The 15818-nt window shown below is 39.0% G+C and overlaps 1 protein-coding gene across 2 annotated transcripts in view; it reads right to left on the bottom strand.

Annotated features, from left to right (window-relative positions):
• Positions 1-15818, bottom strand: part of abtb3b (ankyrin repeat and BTB domain containing 3b) — a 174339-nt gene that overhangs the window by 23993 nt on the left and 134528 nt on the right. The window contains exons 4-7 of one of the 2 annotated variants that reach the window (XM_088340961.1): positions 15187-15339; positions 14838-15003; positions 9787-9876; positions 5223-5324 (exon numbers count right to left, since the gene is read on the bottom strand). In XM_088340961.1, the coding sequence (XP_088197087.1) occupies positions 5223-5324; positions 9787-9876; positions 14838-15003; positions 15187-15339 (511 nt within the window). The remainder of the gene's footprint in view (positions 1-5222; positions 5325-9786; positions 9877-14837; positions 15004-15186; positions 15340-15818) is intronic. The other variant, XM_088340962.1, reaches the window with a different exon arrangement.

Raw genomic sequence — 15818 nt, 5'->3', positions numbered from 1 at the left:
TCAATCTAACATATAGTTAACTTAAATCTAAACGGCTGCTAATCTGACTTTTTGCACTACTGGCAGTTTTTTTTATAGCTTGCCACTCCTTGCACATTGCTCTCTGCACTATTGTAATTACAGCGTTATTGTTACAGTGTTAATGTTACTGTGTACCTGACTTGTTAACCTGACTGCCCATTTTGCACATCTGGTTAGCTACTCTTCTTGCACTATCGGCACTATGGTAAAATACTATACGTAGCCAAAATACAATACAACATTATTTATATCTGTACATTCAAGGAAACTGTGGGGGTCAGATGCATCGACATTTCGTTCTGTATACACGTGTACTAGAATGACAATAAAGTAGATCTGAATCTGAATCTGAATCTGAATCTGAAGTGTATAGTTCCTTACATTATTGCTTACCTTTGATAAATATTTACCTCTAATCTGGTAATGACCCAATGTAGATTTGAGGGGTTAGATAGATAGATCGATAGATAGATAGATAGATAGATAGATAGACAGATAGATAGATAGATACTTTATTCATCCCCGGAGGGAAATTCACATTTCCAGCAGCATCCCTGAGCTGAGAACAATACAATAATAAAGCAAAAAGAATACAATATACAAATACCCAGTGTGACGTGCAAATGCCCACTGTAGCGTGTTATATAGAATATCTAAATAGTGCTACACAGAATAGATATTGCAATAAAATTCGGTAATATGCAATGTAGGTGGTGTGGTTTAATGTGGGCTTTTACTCTGCCGGGTAGAGTTAAAAAGCCTCATGGCATGAGGAAGAAAAGATCTCTTCAGTCTGTCCGAAATACAAGACAGTGACAGCACTCTGTCGCTGAAACTGCTCTTCTGTCTGGAGATAATGCTGTGTATTGGATGCGATGGATTGTCCATGATTGACCGCAGCTTTTTCAGTGCCCGTCTCTCAGCTACTGTTGGTTTGTCATCTGTGTATTGTAGTTGTTTTCCTTTTAGTGCTTTTTGCGTTTATTATATATATAAGGACGACTTTCGTTTTTCTCCATTTCCTAATGTTCGTCTCTGGTACAGTGAACAAAAATAGTGCGATATTGAGATAAAATAACGTTTTTATTTGCTATCTATATCACTGGTGGTTTAGTGGTTAGGAGCTCTCACCACGGTGATCCAGGTTTGATTCTGGATGCACCCAATTTTATGCGATTGTGATCAGCAACTTTATTCGACTGATCAACCATTGGAAAAATACGGTAACTACCGTGAAACAGCGTGTATAATGCACACTCAAACCTGTATTTTTTTAGATAAAAACAACAACAACGCATTATTCATGAATACATGGGATAATTAATAACTGCCACTGTCATCAATTAAGAAAAGCAACTCACCACAGCAAGATGTTAAAGGAACAGTGTATGTCAATTGACCACTAAATGTCACCTTGTTGTGTGTGTAGTACAACAGAAAACAAATAGTGAAATATACGTGGAAGAATACAAACTACGGAGACTGAAAGTGACCTAACCGCACAATCAAAAACATTTGGTTTTTTTTGCCCAGCCTTAACAACGTTTTTGAATTTTGGGGGTATTATCCAGCTAGATTAGTTTTTTTGTGAGGAATTGGTTGTGTAAAATGCTAAAAATCTAAAAAAAATGGATTATGTTTAAACAAAGAAGAGGCAAAATTATTTTAAAAGGGTCCCTGCGAAAGAGTATTTAAGTCAAATATTTGGAAGGAAAATAATCAATTGTCGCATGAGTTTGAAAAAAAAATGTATGTATGTGACATCAGTTATCAAAGGCTGGCTGCAGTCTTTGAATGAAAATCGGTTGACTGCTGTGCTCGTGATATTTTATGGCTTCAACATAAAAAATCGGAGTATTCCTGTGATAACACTTGCTTGTATAACGCAAACATCAAAGACATATTTTATTTGTGTTAAGTGGGAGAAAAAAAGATGTCTCCTCCTTGTACCCATGGCGGGGAATAATATTGGATTTATTGATCCATTGGCCATCCTTTTCTCAAGCTAGGCTCCCTTATTATTTTGAGTATTGTGCTCCTGAAACAAAACTTGGGTTCAGTTCTTGCGCAACATCTCCATGGCAACAGTCACCTGCATAGACACATGGATCAAATTCAGTTTTATAACAAAGAAGGAAGTCATGCCATTTCAGGCATGGTTATATACAAACGCCGAGATAGGACGCGTCCCTTTGAAGGCGAGCCACTGCAAGCTTAATCTAGTCGGGTCAAACTATCAGAACCCTCCAGGACAGAGCCGAATTATCCGAAAGAGAATGCCGGCTCATTGTGCTTATTAAGGATGCACTCAACGCCGTACCATAGACTGTAAAAAACTGGGCGAATAACCTTTAACGTTGTGTTTTCTTTTAATATTCAACAAATACCTAATTTGTTTTTATTTGATTTTTTTGCAAGGACTGTCGAGCTACTATATATGGTTATGTATATGGCTATGTGCAGGGTTGGGTAGGGTTACTTTAACTGGATTACTTTCAATTACTTTTGAATTACTCCAATACCAAATATGCTAATAAACAAGTAAGAAAATACACTTTGTTTCCATGCTTTGGATGCAATACATGTCAGTCAGTTTTACTATTTTTTAACAACAAGTAAATACCCCTCAGCCACAGGCACTGATGAACTACGGTAGGTGTGAGTAAAAAAAATACGAGTTAAAATACCTTGTAAATCTATTTTTCTATTTATCCTGACATTCTTTTAAACTTATGTTTTATGTTTTAAGTCATTAATTACGTGTATATCCTGGACTACCATGTCTAATCTTATTGTATACACAGTTCACAATGTTGTTATCAACGACCAAAAGACAAATCTAATTGTAAACATTGGCAAGTTGTTAAGTGCTGCTTCATGTCAAATTTCTTGCATTTTATTAGTTCAAATAGAGCAACATTTTAAAATTGTTGATTATATTACTATATCACTTGATGTATTATTTAATACATCATTATAAAATTTGATGTATATAACAAACTGAAAATTGTCACATATATAATAATAATAATATTCTTATTATTTGGTATTTTTCTTTAAAAAATATTATCAATTGTAAGAAAAATAAACATTATTTTAATGTAGCAGGAGAAAACCGTTTTTTTTTTTTCAAACTTTGCATCAAAAGAGGCACAATAAATGCAAACACATAAAGCGACTGTGTGTATTCTTTAGTGCCTCCTGGTTGTAAAACAACTTAGATTACATTAAAAAAAACACTATTTAAGTTATATGCAAAAACACATGAACTATCATGTAAACATCTCTTTTTAAAAACACAAAAATATTTTCATTTATTTTCATAACACAAGACGTACCCAAAGGGAGCTGACATAAATGTTGGTTGTCTTACTGCTATGGGTAATAAAAAACTTCAAAAAGGCTGGGCAAAAAAATCAAGTAGAATAATGGTGCAATTTTGCCTCTTTGAGCCTCCATAATTTGTATTTTAGCCATCTTTTTCCCGGTTGTACTACAACAATGGTCTCCAAAGTGGTGCCCTGTAAGGACAGCTGAGGTGCCGACTGACCTGTTCTGAAAAAAGTTCACGAGTGCTGGGTCATCTTGATTTTCTAGTAACAAATGTTTTAGTGGTTGACTTAATCAATTCAACCCGTTTACTTCCATTAATTAACCCAGTGATAACATAGTAATAACATTTTAAAAACATAATATATTTTTATTTTAGCAATGCATATCAAACTGGGTGCACTTTGCCCCTGCACTACACCACACAGCGACATCTGAACTCAGTGTCCCTTAAAATGAAATATAGACATGGAACAAGACTGGTAAAAACTAAATAGAAACAGGTTTTCATGTTTATTTAATTTTACCTCACGTCATCATTTGCTACCAAAAAACACAATTCAAGATAGATACCAGTCGAAAGCTTCTAAATGATCTTACTTAGACGCTTTCTTTTTGATTCCAAATGCAGTTCATCCAAAGTAATAGTAAAATGCCTGTCTTTAAATGGATGTTGGAATGACACAATGACACAAATCTGGGCATGCACAACAGAGGAAAGACAATCTTAATTAGTAAAACGAGTTTAATCACAATTAGTCCGCTGTGGTTCACCCTTCCATTTACTTAATGACACTTGTTCCATTTGCCGGGAAAGGCAAAAGGACAGCCAAGCCAATTGTTGACAACAAAATATTTTCTCAATCATTTTATTAATGGACAGTGTTGGGAGTAACGCGTTACGTTCCTCGAACGCAATTACTTTTCTTAGTAAAGAGTACTGTAACGCATTATTACTTAAATTTTGTGACTCAAACGTTTCTACCAAAGGAAACATTAACGCCATCTAATTTGTACCTGTTCCCCACTTGCCCAGGGCATGTTAATGAACCCCTTGAAGAGTTGGCATGTTTAGAAAGCCCTACAAAGTAAAACCCAATACAGTTAAAATTGTGCCATTTATGCACAGAGTCCAATGCCATTTCTAATTCCTTCTTACCATATACTTACATCTAATCCATATTTACAACTACTTAACTTAAGATAAAATACTGAAATCCGGGGGCCAGCTTCAATGCACAAGTTTGGTTGTGTGACATCAAAATATGTCTTGTACAGTACAGTAGAAGAGAAAATCTCAGAGTGGTTTGAAGCCCATAGATAGAATGGATATATAATAGAATATAATAGAATAGAATAGAATAGAATTTACTTTTATTGTCATTCTTTGTAACAAAATGTCGATACACCTGACCCGTACAGTTAAACTGTAGCGAGCTGATGCAGTCGCATAGAGTGTCTTAGCTAATGGTTTGTTTGCAAGCTCTCAAGATTACACTTGAAGTACAAAGGCTTGACTGCTTCCACATCTTGGTGTACATATTTTCTTCAATTTTTTTTAATATGTGGCTATTTTGAAGCAGGTTGGCTTAGGTTTAGGTGGTTGTCTTCAATGAGAGTGTGCACAATCATTTGTAACTAGACTGTTACTTAAAGTGTAACAGCCTACTTTTAGATGTCAGCAGTCTGAAGGGTTTTTAAACGAAGTAACTAGTAACGGTAACATTTTTTTTTCCGTGACGTGCCCAACACTGTCAAAGGATGTAAAAAAAACGGACAAACAAAAAATGACCCTGGACAGGCATGAAAATGAGGACCAACCATGAGCTGAAGCACAGAGAGAGTCGACAGGCGAGAGAGGACGTCACTACCTGCACCACAGGCACATGTCCGTGTGAAACAGCAAAAGTGAGAGGCGTCGCCTGCCGTGTTTCGGGAAAGACTGAGTGGTGCTTGTGAACTGAGTTTGGCACCTACACAACGGACACAGGGAGGGTGGGGTTTAAAAACGGGGGCAGACACATAAAGCCATTAAAGGTAAAAACCTAAACCTTAAACATGCAAAATGTGAGGAAATAGTACATGTTTTTGCATAAAATCTATATATATTTCATCGGTATATTCCAACTATTTTCGGAGACAATACATTATAAAGACATACTGTTTCGTCTTGAGTTGTGATGTCATCAGAGGAACACCTGCACCTTAGGGCCCGGTCACACAGCCGTTTGCGTCTGTATCGCGGCTGAATCACGGCCAGAAATTTCTGCCCGTGAAGCAGACGCTGTTGCCCGCGGTGGAAAATGCGCAAAATTGGCCAACCCGCTGTTCATCCGTGGTATGCCCGCGAAACAGACGCAGGCGGCTGTTCCGCTTCCTCATCGCGTCAGTTCCACGTCCTTTCCGCGTGTGGACTACGGGTATAAAAGCTGCCGAGCCGGGCTGTAGAAATCATAACCGCTCAAGACACAGTCCCGTGAAGATCAAGATTTCATGGCACCGAAGAAGAAGCCAATATGTTATTATTGTAATAGTTTTTCATTTTTATTTTATTATCTTGTTATGAAAAGAAAAGAAATGTCAAGAAATAAAAATGGATTAAGAGGAGGTCACTACGGTGACGGGGATCCATGTTCACCCCTTGACGTCTCGAGCACAATTGACGTGTGCTCGGCAAATCGCGCTGAATATACGCGGAGAAAGGCGTTTGACCGTCACACGCGTTACACACGCTAATTCACGTGATTCAGCCGCGATACAAACGTGCTATGACCGTGCTCCACCCGCTAAAATTCCGCGTCCTATCCGCGTGTAACCGCGCCCTGGCCGCGGCCGTAGCACGTCGTTCCGCGTCTGTACCGCGTCATATCCGCGTGTGTACCACGTGTGCCGCCCGCGGTTACCCGTGGTCTAAAGTTTTGAGCAGCGCAAAACTTTTTCGCGCGGCCAACCGCGTGTGAATTTCTTGCCGGGTGTAAAGCACGGCTGTATTTCGTCTGTATCGCGATCTCAACGCGGGCAACAGCGTCTGCTTCACGGGCAGAAATTTCTGGTCGTGATTCAGCCGCGATACAGACACAAACGGCTGTGTGACCGGGCCCTTAGCAAGCAAGTTAGCATATTGTTTTACGTATTAATTATTCAAAGAGGGTACTGGTGTTTCAAGCGAAGTTGTGGTCGTTTTAGTGGAAAATACCTGCTCATTGTTTCGCAAGGGTAAGTAAAAATTGTACAACGAAGGGTGATCAGCCAAAAAGGGATAACTGGCAAAAAAAAAAAAAAAAAACACATGGAGAGTTACCAGTTGGGGGCAAACTGTGACATAAACGAAAGGTGGCCGCAAAAAAACATGAGTCTGGCCGACATAAAACACGCAGAGAGCAGCCAGGCTAGCCAGGAACCAACAATGAAAAATAGCAAATGCTATGCTGACAAACGCGAAGCTGGCCGGGAATAAACAAACCAAGGAACTTGGCAAAACTGGCGCTAACGCCAGGCTAGTTGATCAAAAAACACGCGGTGAGAAGCCAGGCTAATCGGGTGCAAACAACAAAAAGGCGCAACGGCCATGTCAAAAAACACAAACCCGGCCAGGAATAAACCAAGGGGCACAGAAAACCAGAACCAATTCCAGGCTAGCCAGCCAAACAAACACATATTGGGCAGCGAATGAGCACCAACCAGTAGCAAGTAAAATGAGAAAGGTCTTCACAGCCCCGACGCTAACAGGGAGCTACCCAAACAAAATTATACCTGCAGCCACACACGCAGCTAAGAAAACAACAAAAAGTCACAATCGCCTGCCTCCATGCAGAAATAAGCGGGATGCAATAGCAGTTCACTTCAACCCTTGTCTCTTTCGGGGCTTGCCTCACATGTTGAGTTACTGGGATTCACCGTTTTGAAAGTGTTGTGTTCCTTTAATGATATCACAGCTCTAAAGGAAAAAGGACAAATGGGTCAACTCTGAGATTACATTTGTCGAGTCCCCCTGCGGGTGGAATTCTTTGCAACGTATTAGCATAATTGTCTGGAGGAACACTACATGTTCTGTGCCTAGTTAAAAAAAACCTATGGGAATTCATCCAAAAGTGTGTGGACAAGCGAGCACAAGTCACGCTGCTGCGGGGGGCCTGCGCTAATCATCTAAGAGGCCTGGGGCTGCAAAAGACAGCCTGACAGCATGTTGACCTCCTAATGAACACAATAAATTGATCTGTCGAGTTAGACATCCTAATAGATTTTCTTTGAGCCCTCTTTCTCCGCTGCGGATTCTCTGACAGTGCTTCGACCGATATCAAGGTTATGTCTTGAATATGAGAAAAATGCAAGATCATAACTGAGATGAAAACACATTTTACACAGTGGTGTTTATGTGACGAGATAAAAGGGCTTAACATGTTTAGCTAATAGAGGCTAAGCACAAATTGCTTTATGCTTTGGGTGAGGTTTGGTCCAGGGCAAATCAAAGCTGATAAGATGATTGAAGATGACACATTGAAAATGGACACGATCAAGAGGCTTAATATTTCTGTTTTCTAACACACAGTTAGGCCCAAAAGTATTTTGACAGGCGCCATTTTGCAAGATGGGCTCTACTTGCAAACACATTGGATTTGAAATAAACTATCTTGACTAAAAGAGAAGAGCAGAGTGTAATGTTTAGTTCATCTGAATAACAGCATCTGACTGAAAATGAAGGACTTGTATTTTAGCGTCTCACAAGTAATTGGACGATTTAAACGAAACGTTTTTTTGTCAATATTTTGTAGCAAATCCTCTTGAGTCAATCACAGCATGACGTCTGGAACCCATGGACAACACCAAACGTTGGGTTACCTCCCCCTTAATGCTTTGCAAGGCCTTTACAGCGGTAGCCTTGTTTGGTTACTTCTATGTGTGTCTTTTCACCTTAAGTGTCATCTTGAGCATTGAAAATGCATGCTCGATTAGGTTGAGATCAGGAGATTGACTTGGCTATTGCTGAATATTCCACTATCTCATTTCATCTCATCTCATCAGCTCTACCGCTTATCCTCATTAGGGTCGCGGGGGGGTTGGAGCCCATCCCATCCATATTCCACTATCCTTGCCCTATTAAACTCCTGGGGTGTTTTTGCTCCAAGTTTTGGGTCATTGTCTTTCTGCACTGTGAAGCACTATCCGATTAACTCTGCAGCATTTGGGTGAATATGAGCCGAAAGGATATCCCTCTAAAATCAAAATTCATCTGGCTACTTCTATCGGTTGTCATCATTAGATACAAGTGATCACGTGCCCTCGGAAGCCATTCATCCTCATGCTGTCACACTGCCTCCACCATGTTTCACAGATAATGTGGTATACTTTGGATCATGTGCTGTTCCCTTTTTTTTCTCCTAACTATCTTCCTCCCATTATTCTGGTACAGGTTTATCTTTGTCTTATCTGTCCATATAACACTTTTCAAAAAATGGGCTGGTTTGTTGAAGTGTTTTATTGAAAAGTAAAATCCGACCTGTCTATTTTGGGACTGTACTTCGTGGTGAACCCTGTGTATTTTTTTTCAATAGGTTTGTTTTATTGAAGGTTTAGAGACAGATGCATCCACTCCTTGGAGAGTGTTCTTCACTTAAGTAGATGTTTTAAATTGATTTTTCTTGACCATGTAGATTGTTCGCCGGTTATCCGGCGTGTCTTGTGTCCTGTGGACGTCCAACCTTACCAGTGCATTTGTTTTTCATTGATTGTACCAAACTGTTGATTTAGCTTCTCTGAGCATTTCTGCTATCTCTCTTATGGATTTGTTTTACTTTTTAGTCTTGGGATCTTCTTCTTCCATTGACAGCTCCCTTGAAAGCACAACAAGAGCTTCCACATTTAGAACCAAACATCTGCAATCAACTCCAGACCTTTTGTCTATTTAAGGGATGACAGGTTTACAAAGTAAGAGGCTACTGAGTCAATTGCAGCCCTCTAAGTCAACTGTCCAATTACTTTTGGTCACATGAAAAAAGGGTATTAAGAGTTTAAAGGTCTATAACTCCTAAACTCTTATTCAGATCTGGAAAGTCTAAAAGTGCACCTGAAATTTTGCACTCTATTCTAAGCCCATTTCAATTGTATGATGGTATTTATCAATGTGTTACGTGAACAGCTCAAACAACAACTTTTGTCACTTTTAAAATATTTTCGGGCCAAATTTTGCATTTTTATTTAAGATTGTAATCTTGATTAGTTCCTCATCAAAACATACTATACATGGTGAGGGTTTTGTGAGATTGCAGAGGCAACAATCCGGTTTCTCTTCTCATTGCACAAATTAGAGCGTGATCTTTCATACAAACACTTTTCATGATTCTGTTACATTATTTAGCTGAATTACTCATTGTTCAGTAGATGAACTTCCCTCAAAAAAATCACACACACAAAATAAAAACTCAAAAAGGTACAAACCTCACTGTTGATATTTGCTCCAGCATCCAGCAGCATCTGCACCATGGCTTCATCTCCATGCACACAAGCATACATGAGTGGGGTCATCCCCTGCGTGAGCACAAGCATAAAACCCAACCACAGTTTAGTCATCTTTCATGATAATCATGTCATTTTTAGCAGAACGGGTCTAACACACTGGGAGGACAGCTGCTTTTTTTTTTGTGAGCGTTGTCATTCTAGGTGCAAGAAAGGGCAGCCCATTGTTGTCAACATTTGTCGGAAGAGAAAGAGAGAGAGAGAGAAAAGGAGAGTAAGTTTTATTAGGATTATGAAATACAATACTGTCAATTCCGGACTACAAGCAGCCACTTTTTTTCCTACATTTTAAACTCTCTGCTTAAGCTACGGTGCGGCTTGTCATTTTTTTTTGCGTCAACACAGCGGCGCCCCTTGCGTCCCTGTTGGTAGGTAACGAGCAGCTGGCCTGGATCTGGTGTGGACCAGGGAATCCGACTGTTAAATTTAAAAAAGGATCTGGATTTCTGCCAAGTGCTCTGTATGTCAAAGTGAAGAAATTAAATGAAGAACAGGTATACGGCGCGTGTAACTAGGACTCCTTTCAGTAGTCAAATCTCTCCTTATCTAATTAGTGATGCACAAGAATGTAGGAAAAATATTCCCACTATCCCTATGGAGTGGGATTACGATATTGGCGGTACGAGCAGGAGCATGTCTAAGAAAAGTAACACATTGTACCGCGATTGAGAAACTCTTTTGAGGACTGTGTCTGCAGCTGTCAATCTTAATCAACCAAAGCAGCAGTCAATAATAATTAAGTTGTGATAATAGACAATAATAGATAATAGATATATGTACGAGTGCGACAGAATCATTATAGATAAATGCTTGGAATCTTTCGAACAAATACTGTCTGCTAATTGAATGATTTTGGTGGCAGCAGGTGACAAAATGACAAGTATATTTCTCCTAATATGATGTCACAGTTTACAGCCTTACAGGAAAATACACCCAATATCTGGTTTCTAGTGTTGTGCTTGTCACAGCCCGTGACCTTCAGAGCAATGCTAGACAATACTAATGCTAACAGCTGATGGGTAGAGCTAAATATGTGTGTATTAAAACAAGAAGAAAATACATTTTTAATTCAGTTGTTGGCAACCACCAGTTGGTACGGGGGCCGTGCAGAAAAAAAAATAAGTTTTATCATTTGTTTTCATATTTTTTGCTTATACAATATGAATTTATGTTTTCCAATCCCCTTTACTTTTCCTCTCTCCAGGTGTTTTCATTTAGACAATCACCTCGCCACCTCTCCCATGAATACCCCGGGTTCCCACCTCGCTTTGCTTAACTGTTTTGATTCCTGAAGACTTTCATTCATCAAAACGAGAAGGTTCGCCTCCCACGACATACTTGCTCAATATCATACTGTACTTGAATGGCTTGGAACGGATTAGTGCATTTACAGGAAATACATGTCTCTATTTTCAAAGTTTTCAGGTTACCAAGCTACTCCCAAAATGAACTAAATTCATAAGTAGAGGTTTCACTGTACAATAAAGTGCAAAACACTTTTAACTATAAACTACACTTTCTTCATGAAGAGGTATCACACAGTGAAAAAATATACTCAATAATTACTGGAGCACGATACAATTATATATCAAGATCATCTAAGGCAATGTTGCTCAACTGATGAGTCGGTACCCAAAGGTGGATCGTGGACATTTTTCAGTTGTGTGCGGGACTTTGCCCTGGCAAAATATGCTGAGGAGAAAAAAAAACCCTGTCAATTACACTCCTTACCAGTAGATGGCGAAAATACCCCTTTTTAATCCCTTCTTCCTGTTTAGTCAATTGCTGCCGTCCCAATTGTTTATGAGAGGGACCACATTTCGTTTTATTATCATTTTTTTGTTTTTATTTCCTTTTACGATATCTTAGGTTTCAAAATTACCAAATGAAAGAATAGAGTTATCTTTTGACTTTTGCTGGATGGAGGCTGTGTTCTGCTTTGCTTCTTTCCTTTTTGGTGGGCAGGCAAAAAAGGGGGTTTGGATGGACAATACGAAGAAGATTCTCCCAGCAGAGCCTTAGACTGTATGGATCTCATATATAACACATGCCATCGGTTCCCAAGAATGAGATTTCGGCAGCATCAGATTCTGTTGCACTCAATGCTCCCTCTAATTTTCCACGGGTCTGAGCGTTCACACAAAGTCGGTGAGCAACGCTTGAAACAACAGTGGGCAACAAGCAATCCCAAGTGTGGCAACTAATCCATTATCAAACATGTCCAAAATTTGACATCAAGTCACATTTTACTGAGTTTCCGGCAATGCAAAATTATTCTTCACTTTTGAATGAGTTGACTAATGTACTATTGCAAAGGTTGTACGGCCTACAAACGTAATTTGTTTTTACAATTCTTTCACAAGATTTCCATTTCTTTTTTTTCCTGGTATCTTTTGTCGCATTATACTAACATTTTTGGGGGGTTATTTAGTCGGTTGCACGATACAGAACTGTATTTAATTACATTTTTTTAGTGGAAGTTCAATGTTGGCAACAAGATTGACTTGATATGATTGGAAATTATTTAAATGCAACACAAACTTTTTCTTCTTTTTTCCTGTTTTTTCTACTTCTTTTTAAAATTCCTTTTAAAAAAATCTTATTGTATTTATTTCTTCCCAGCTGTTACTTTTTTTCTTGCTTTTTTGTTCTCTATTTTCTTTTTCCTTTTATTTGTTTCTTTTTCTTTTTTTCTGGCTTTTTTCTGAATTTTTCCTCCTCTTTTTTTCTTTTTCTCTCCTTCTGTTTCTTTTTTTCCCAGCTCTTCACTACTTTTTCATTTTGGTATTTTTTTATTTTTTGTTCTATTGCCCCCCCTTCCTTTAAGTCATTTTGTGCACATTTTTAGATAATATTTGGTCGTGTAGGGGTTACAGAAGCAAAAACAACCTGAAAAGCCGTTTGGGACCCGAAAGAGCCGGTTCTTTTTAGTGAGCCGAGCTGAAAAAGCCAGTTATCGAAAAACTCTACTGACTTTACTCAACTTCGTTCTACTTCGACCTTGACTTCCAAATACCGCATTTAGAACACAACGTCAGGGGAACCCTTGTATTTTTAGCCTCATGCACTGTAACTTTGACTTAATTCGCTTCTTAATTAGCAATTACGAGCCCTGATTTTTGTAAGCTGGCTAGATTTTCTTGTGCGCGGAAAAGCTCTGGGCAGTGCGCAATTGCGCACACATATGCAGCTTAGAGGGAACATTGGTTGCACTCATCCAATTGGAAAAATTATGGACAAGTTTGTAATCAGGGTTCGGAGGGTTACTTTAAAAATGTACTAATGTAAATAAAATTAATATATTTTGTTTGAGATAAACGAATAATGTAACAAAGGTCAGCTAGTGCTATGTATTGAGTAAAAATAAAACTTTCACATGGCAGACATATGCTCTGTTTTTTGTTCACATTAAGAGCATATTAAGAGCCCAATATCGTTTTGGGTGCTAATGTAGGAGAAAATGTAGGTTCGATAATCTTTTAAGTCTTCTTTCGTGATTGAATTAAGTACATCGGGAACCAGCCATGAGGGGGAGCCTTTTATTTCGTCATCCCAAAAGAACTCAGAGAACTCCAGACATAACAATGCTTTTATAGCTTCAGTTTGAGTACAACCCAAAAGGCGGCCCTAGTCCTCAGTAATCAACAAGGAAGACGCTGTCGTACCCTTATTAGGACATGTTGTTCGCCTCAGTTTGCTCAGAGAGTCCTTGTCCTTGTCTTGCCAAGGATCTTCTCGAATGATGTCAACATTCCCTCACTACTCTAAGCAATGTAAGCAAGTCTTTCTACATTTCTAAATGTACGCAACTCTATTCTACAAATGCAAGTCTATTTTCCACAACACTCACTTTCTAATTCTCCAACAAATTTCTGGGATTTCTTGCCATCTCTTCTGTCTCGCAGTGATTGAAATTATGATATAAACAATTTGTCTATGAGTACATTATGTATATGTAAATATGAGACACATGTGAATGAGTGCATGGACTGAATAAATGGATGCTTAAAAGGATTCTGCGGAAGAGGACACATGCTCCCTAGCATTATATTGTGTTTATCATTTCATTTTACATAATTTCATGTAAGGTAGTACTCAAACTTGCTTGTTGATGTGGTCGTATTACTTGCACATTAATTATTTGGTACTTTTCTGTTAGTTTTGCCACGTTTTTGGATTGGAAGCAATGAGAAAGCAAAGAGGGAGAGGCGGAATGGACATGGTAAATGTAAACAAATTAATACGAACAAGGACATTTTTTTTTTTAAGTTTAAACCAATGCACATCGGAGTTTATCATTCTCCTCTTAACTTTAGTTTTTTAGTAAAAATTGTAATCCTTATTTTTACTAAATATACCTGTAAATTGATCACTTCTTTTTTCCGTAACTGTTATGGAATACAATTATTTTTTTGTGTCATTTCAATACTGCCCGAACTTGAGTGTAGTTTATTGCTTTCATTTTACATACTACAGAAAATAAGCATTTGCACAACCCCTACAGAAAAAGTCTTGGTCCAAAATCGTCAACGGTAAAGCCTGTTAGCACTCTGCTTGGTTCCCATTGTTTTGTGGCCGTGTATTTAAGCATTTGATAGATTAAAAAATACATGTTTTTAGTTAGTAGGGATCGTCTATTGTGGGTCTTTTAAGGAATGTAACCCCTGCAGAAAACGAGGGGTTACTGTGTCAAAAATGATCCAATCTGTGACTCCTGTCTCTACATATACTTTGCCTTTTTCATTCTCTCTCTCTCATTCTCTCTCTCTCTCTCTCTCTCTCTCTCTCTCATTCTCTCTCTCTCTTTCCCTCTTTACCTCTTCTTCTCTCTCTTTCTCCTTTTCCCTCCTTTTCAGCTTCTTCCATGTCTGGATGTCTAATTTTTTTGTTCTCCATTACAACTTTTTGTGCACACTCAGCAAGTGCAAGACTGCTTTCATTTAAATTATTAAAGTGCGCCGACTTTCTCTAACCTGCTCACTCATGCTGTTGATACCATCCGGCCCCAGCAGGTTGACAGCCTGCTTCACCAGGTCTGTGCGTCCGCAGCTGAGCATATGGAAGCCCAAGTTCTGCAGGAACTTTGCCTCAGTTGAGGCGGCATCTTGTTTCCTCCAGGCGCTGAAGCAGTCATCCGTTCTGAAGGGCAAAATGCACAAAGCGAGTTACGAGGATGTTCCTCCTCACCCAAAACACAAAGTTTCCATTTTTCATAAGGTAATTCCTTGTTGACGCTATGAGTTGAGTCTTAGTCGGGAAGGTATGTCTGCATGCGTGTGTGTGTGTGTGTGAACTACAACGCCTCAAGGACTGCAGCTGTACCGAAGCTGGCGGGGCTCACAGTCCACTCCAGGCACTAGCAGCCTGGCAGCTTGCCGAACATCATCGCTGTCCACAGAGAAGCACCGTCTGTGCTCGGTGTGAACAATGGCCACACGCACCCACTCCATAAGAGGCGGCAGTACTAGGAACGGCCTGTGGGGGGAAAGAAAGAGTAATGTGTCAGCGGGGCTATGGTAAAATTCAGAAGGCAGATGGGGGAGTCCGTAACATCTGATGCAAATGTTAACTTAGTTGTATTGCCCTGTAAAATGGTGTTTGAAAAAAAAGGTGACTTCTCCCAAGACAATCATATCGCAAAAATAAATAAAATTGAATTCATCCTTATTCTGTAGAGCAGTGGTCAAGTCATGTTTTTTTGTATAGCCCTTACATAAAAAGTCTCAAAGGGCTGCAAAGACCAGCATAACACCATCATCTGATCTAAAACCTAAATGAGGATAAAGAAAAACTTTAGTATAAGGGAAATGAAAAAAAAACCTGAGGGAATCCCCCTTCCAGGAGGACCAGGCTACAATGGATGTTGCAATGGTATTGACAGACAATTCTAAGGAGATAGCCTAAATTTTTTTCAGCTTTTAGGAAGAACTATTCTTTGTTCGAACAGTTACCAA

This window comes from Urocampus carinirostris, chromosome 7, assembly GCF_059441175.1.
Source record: "Urocampus carinirostris isolate Australia breed hairy pipefish chromosome 7, RoL_Ucar_1.0, whole genome shotgun sequence".
NCBI lineage: Eukaryota > Metazoa > Chordata > Actinopteri > Syngnathiformes > Syngnathidae > Urocampus > Urocampus carinirostris.
This window is presented reverse-complemented; position numbering and strand designations above follow the sequence as displayed.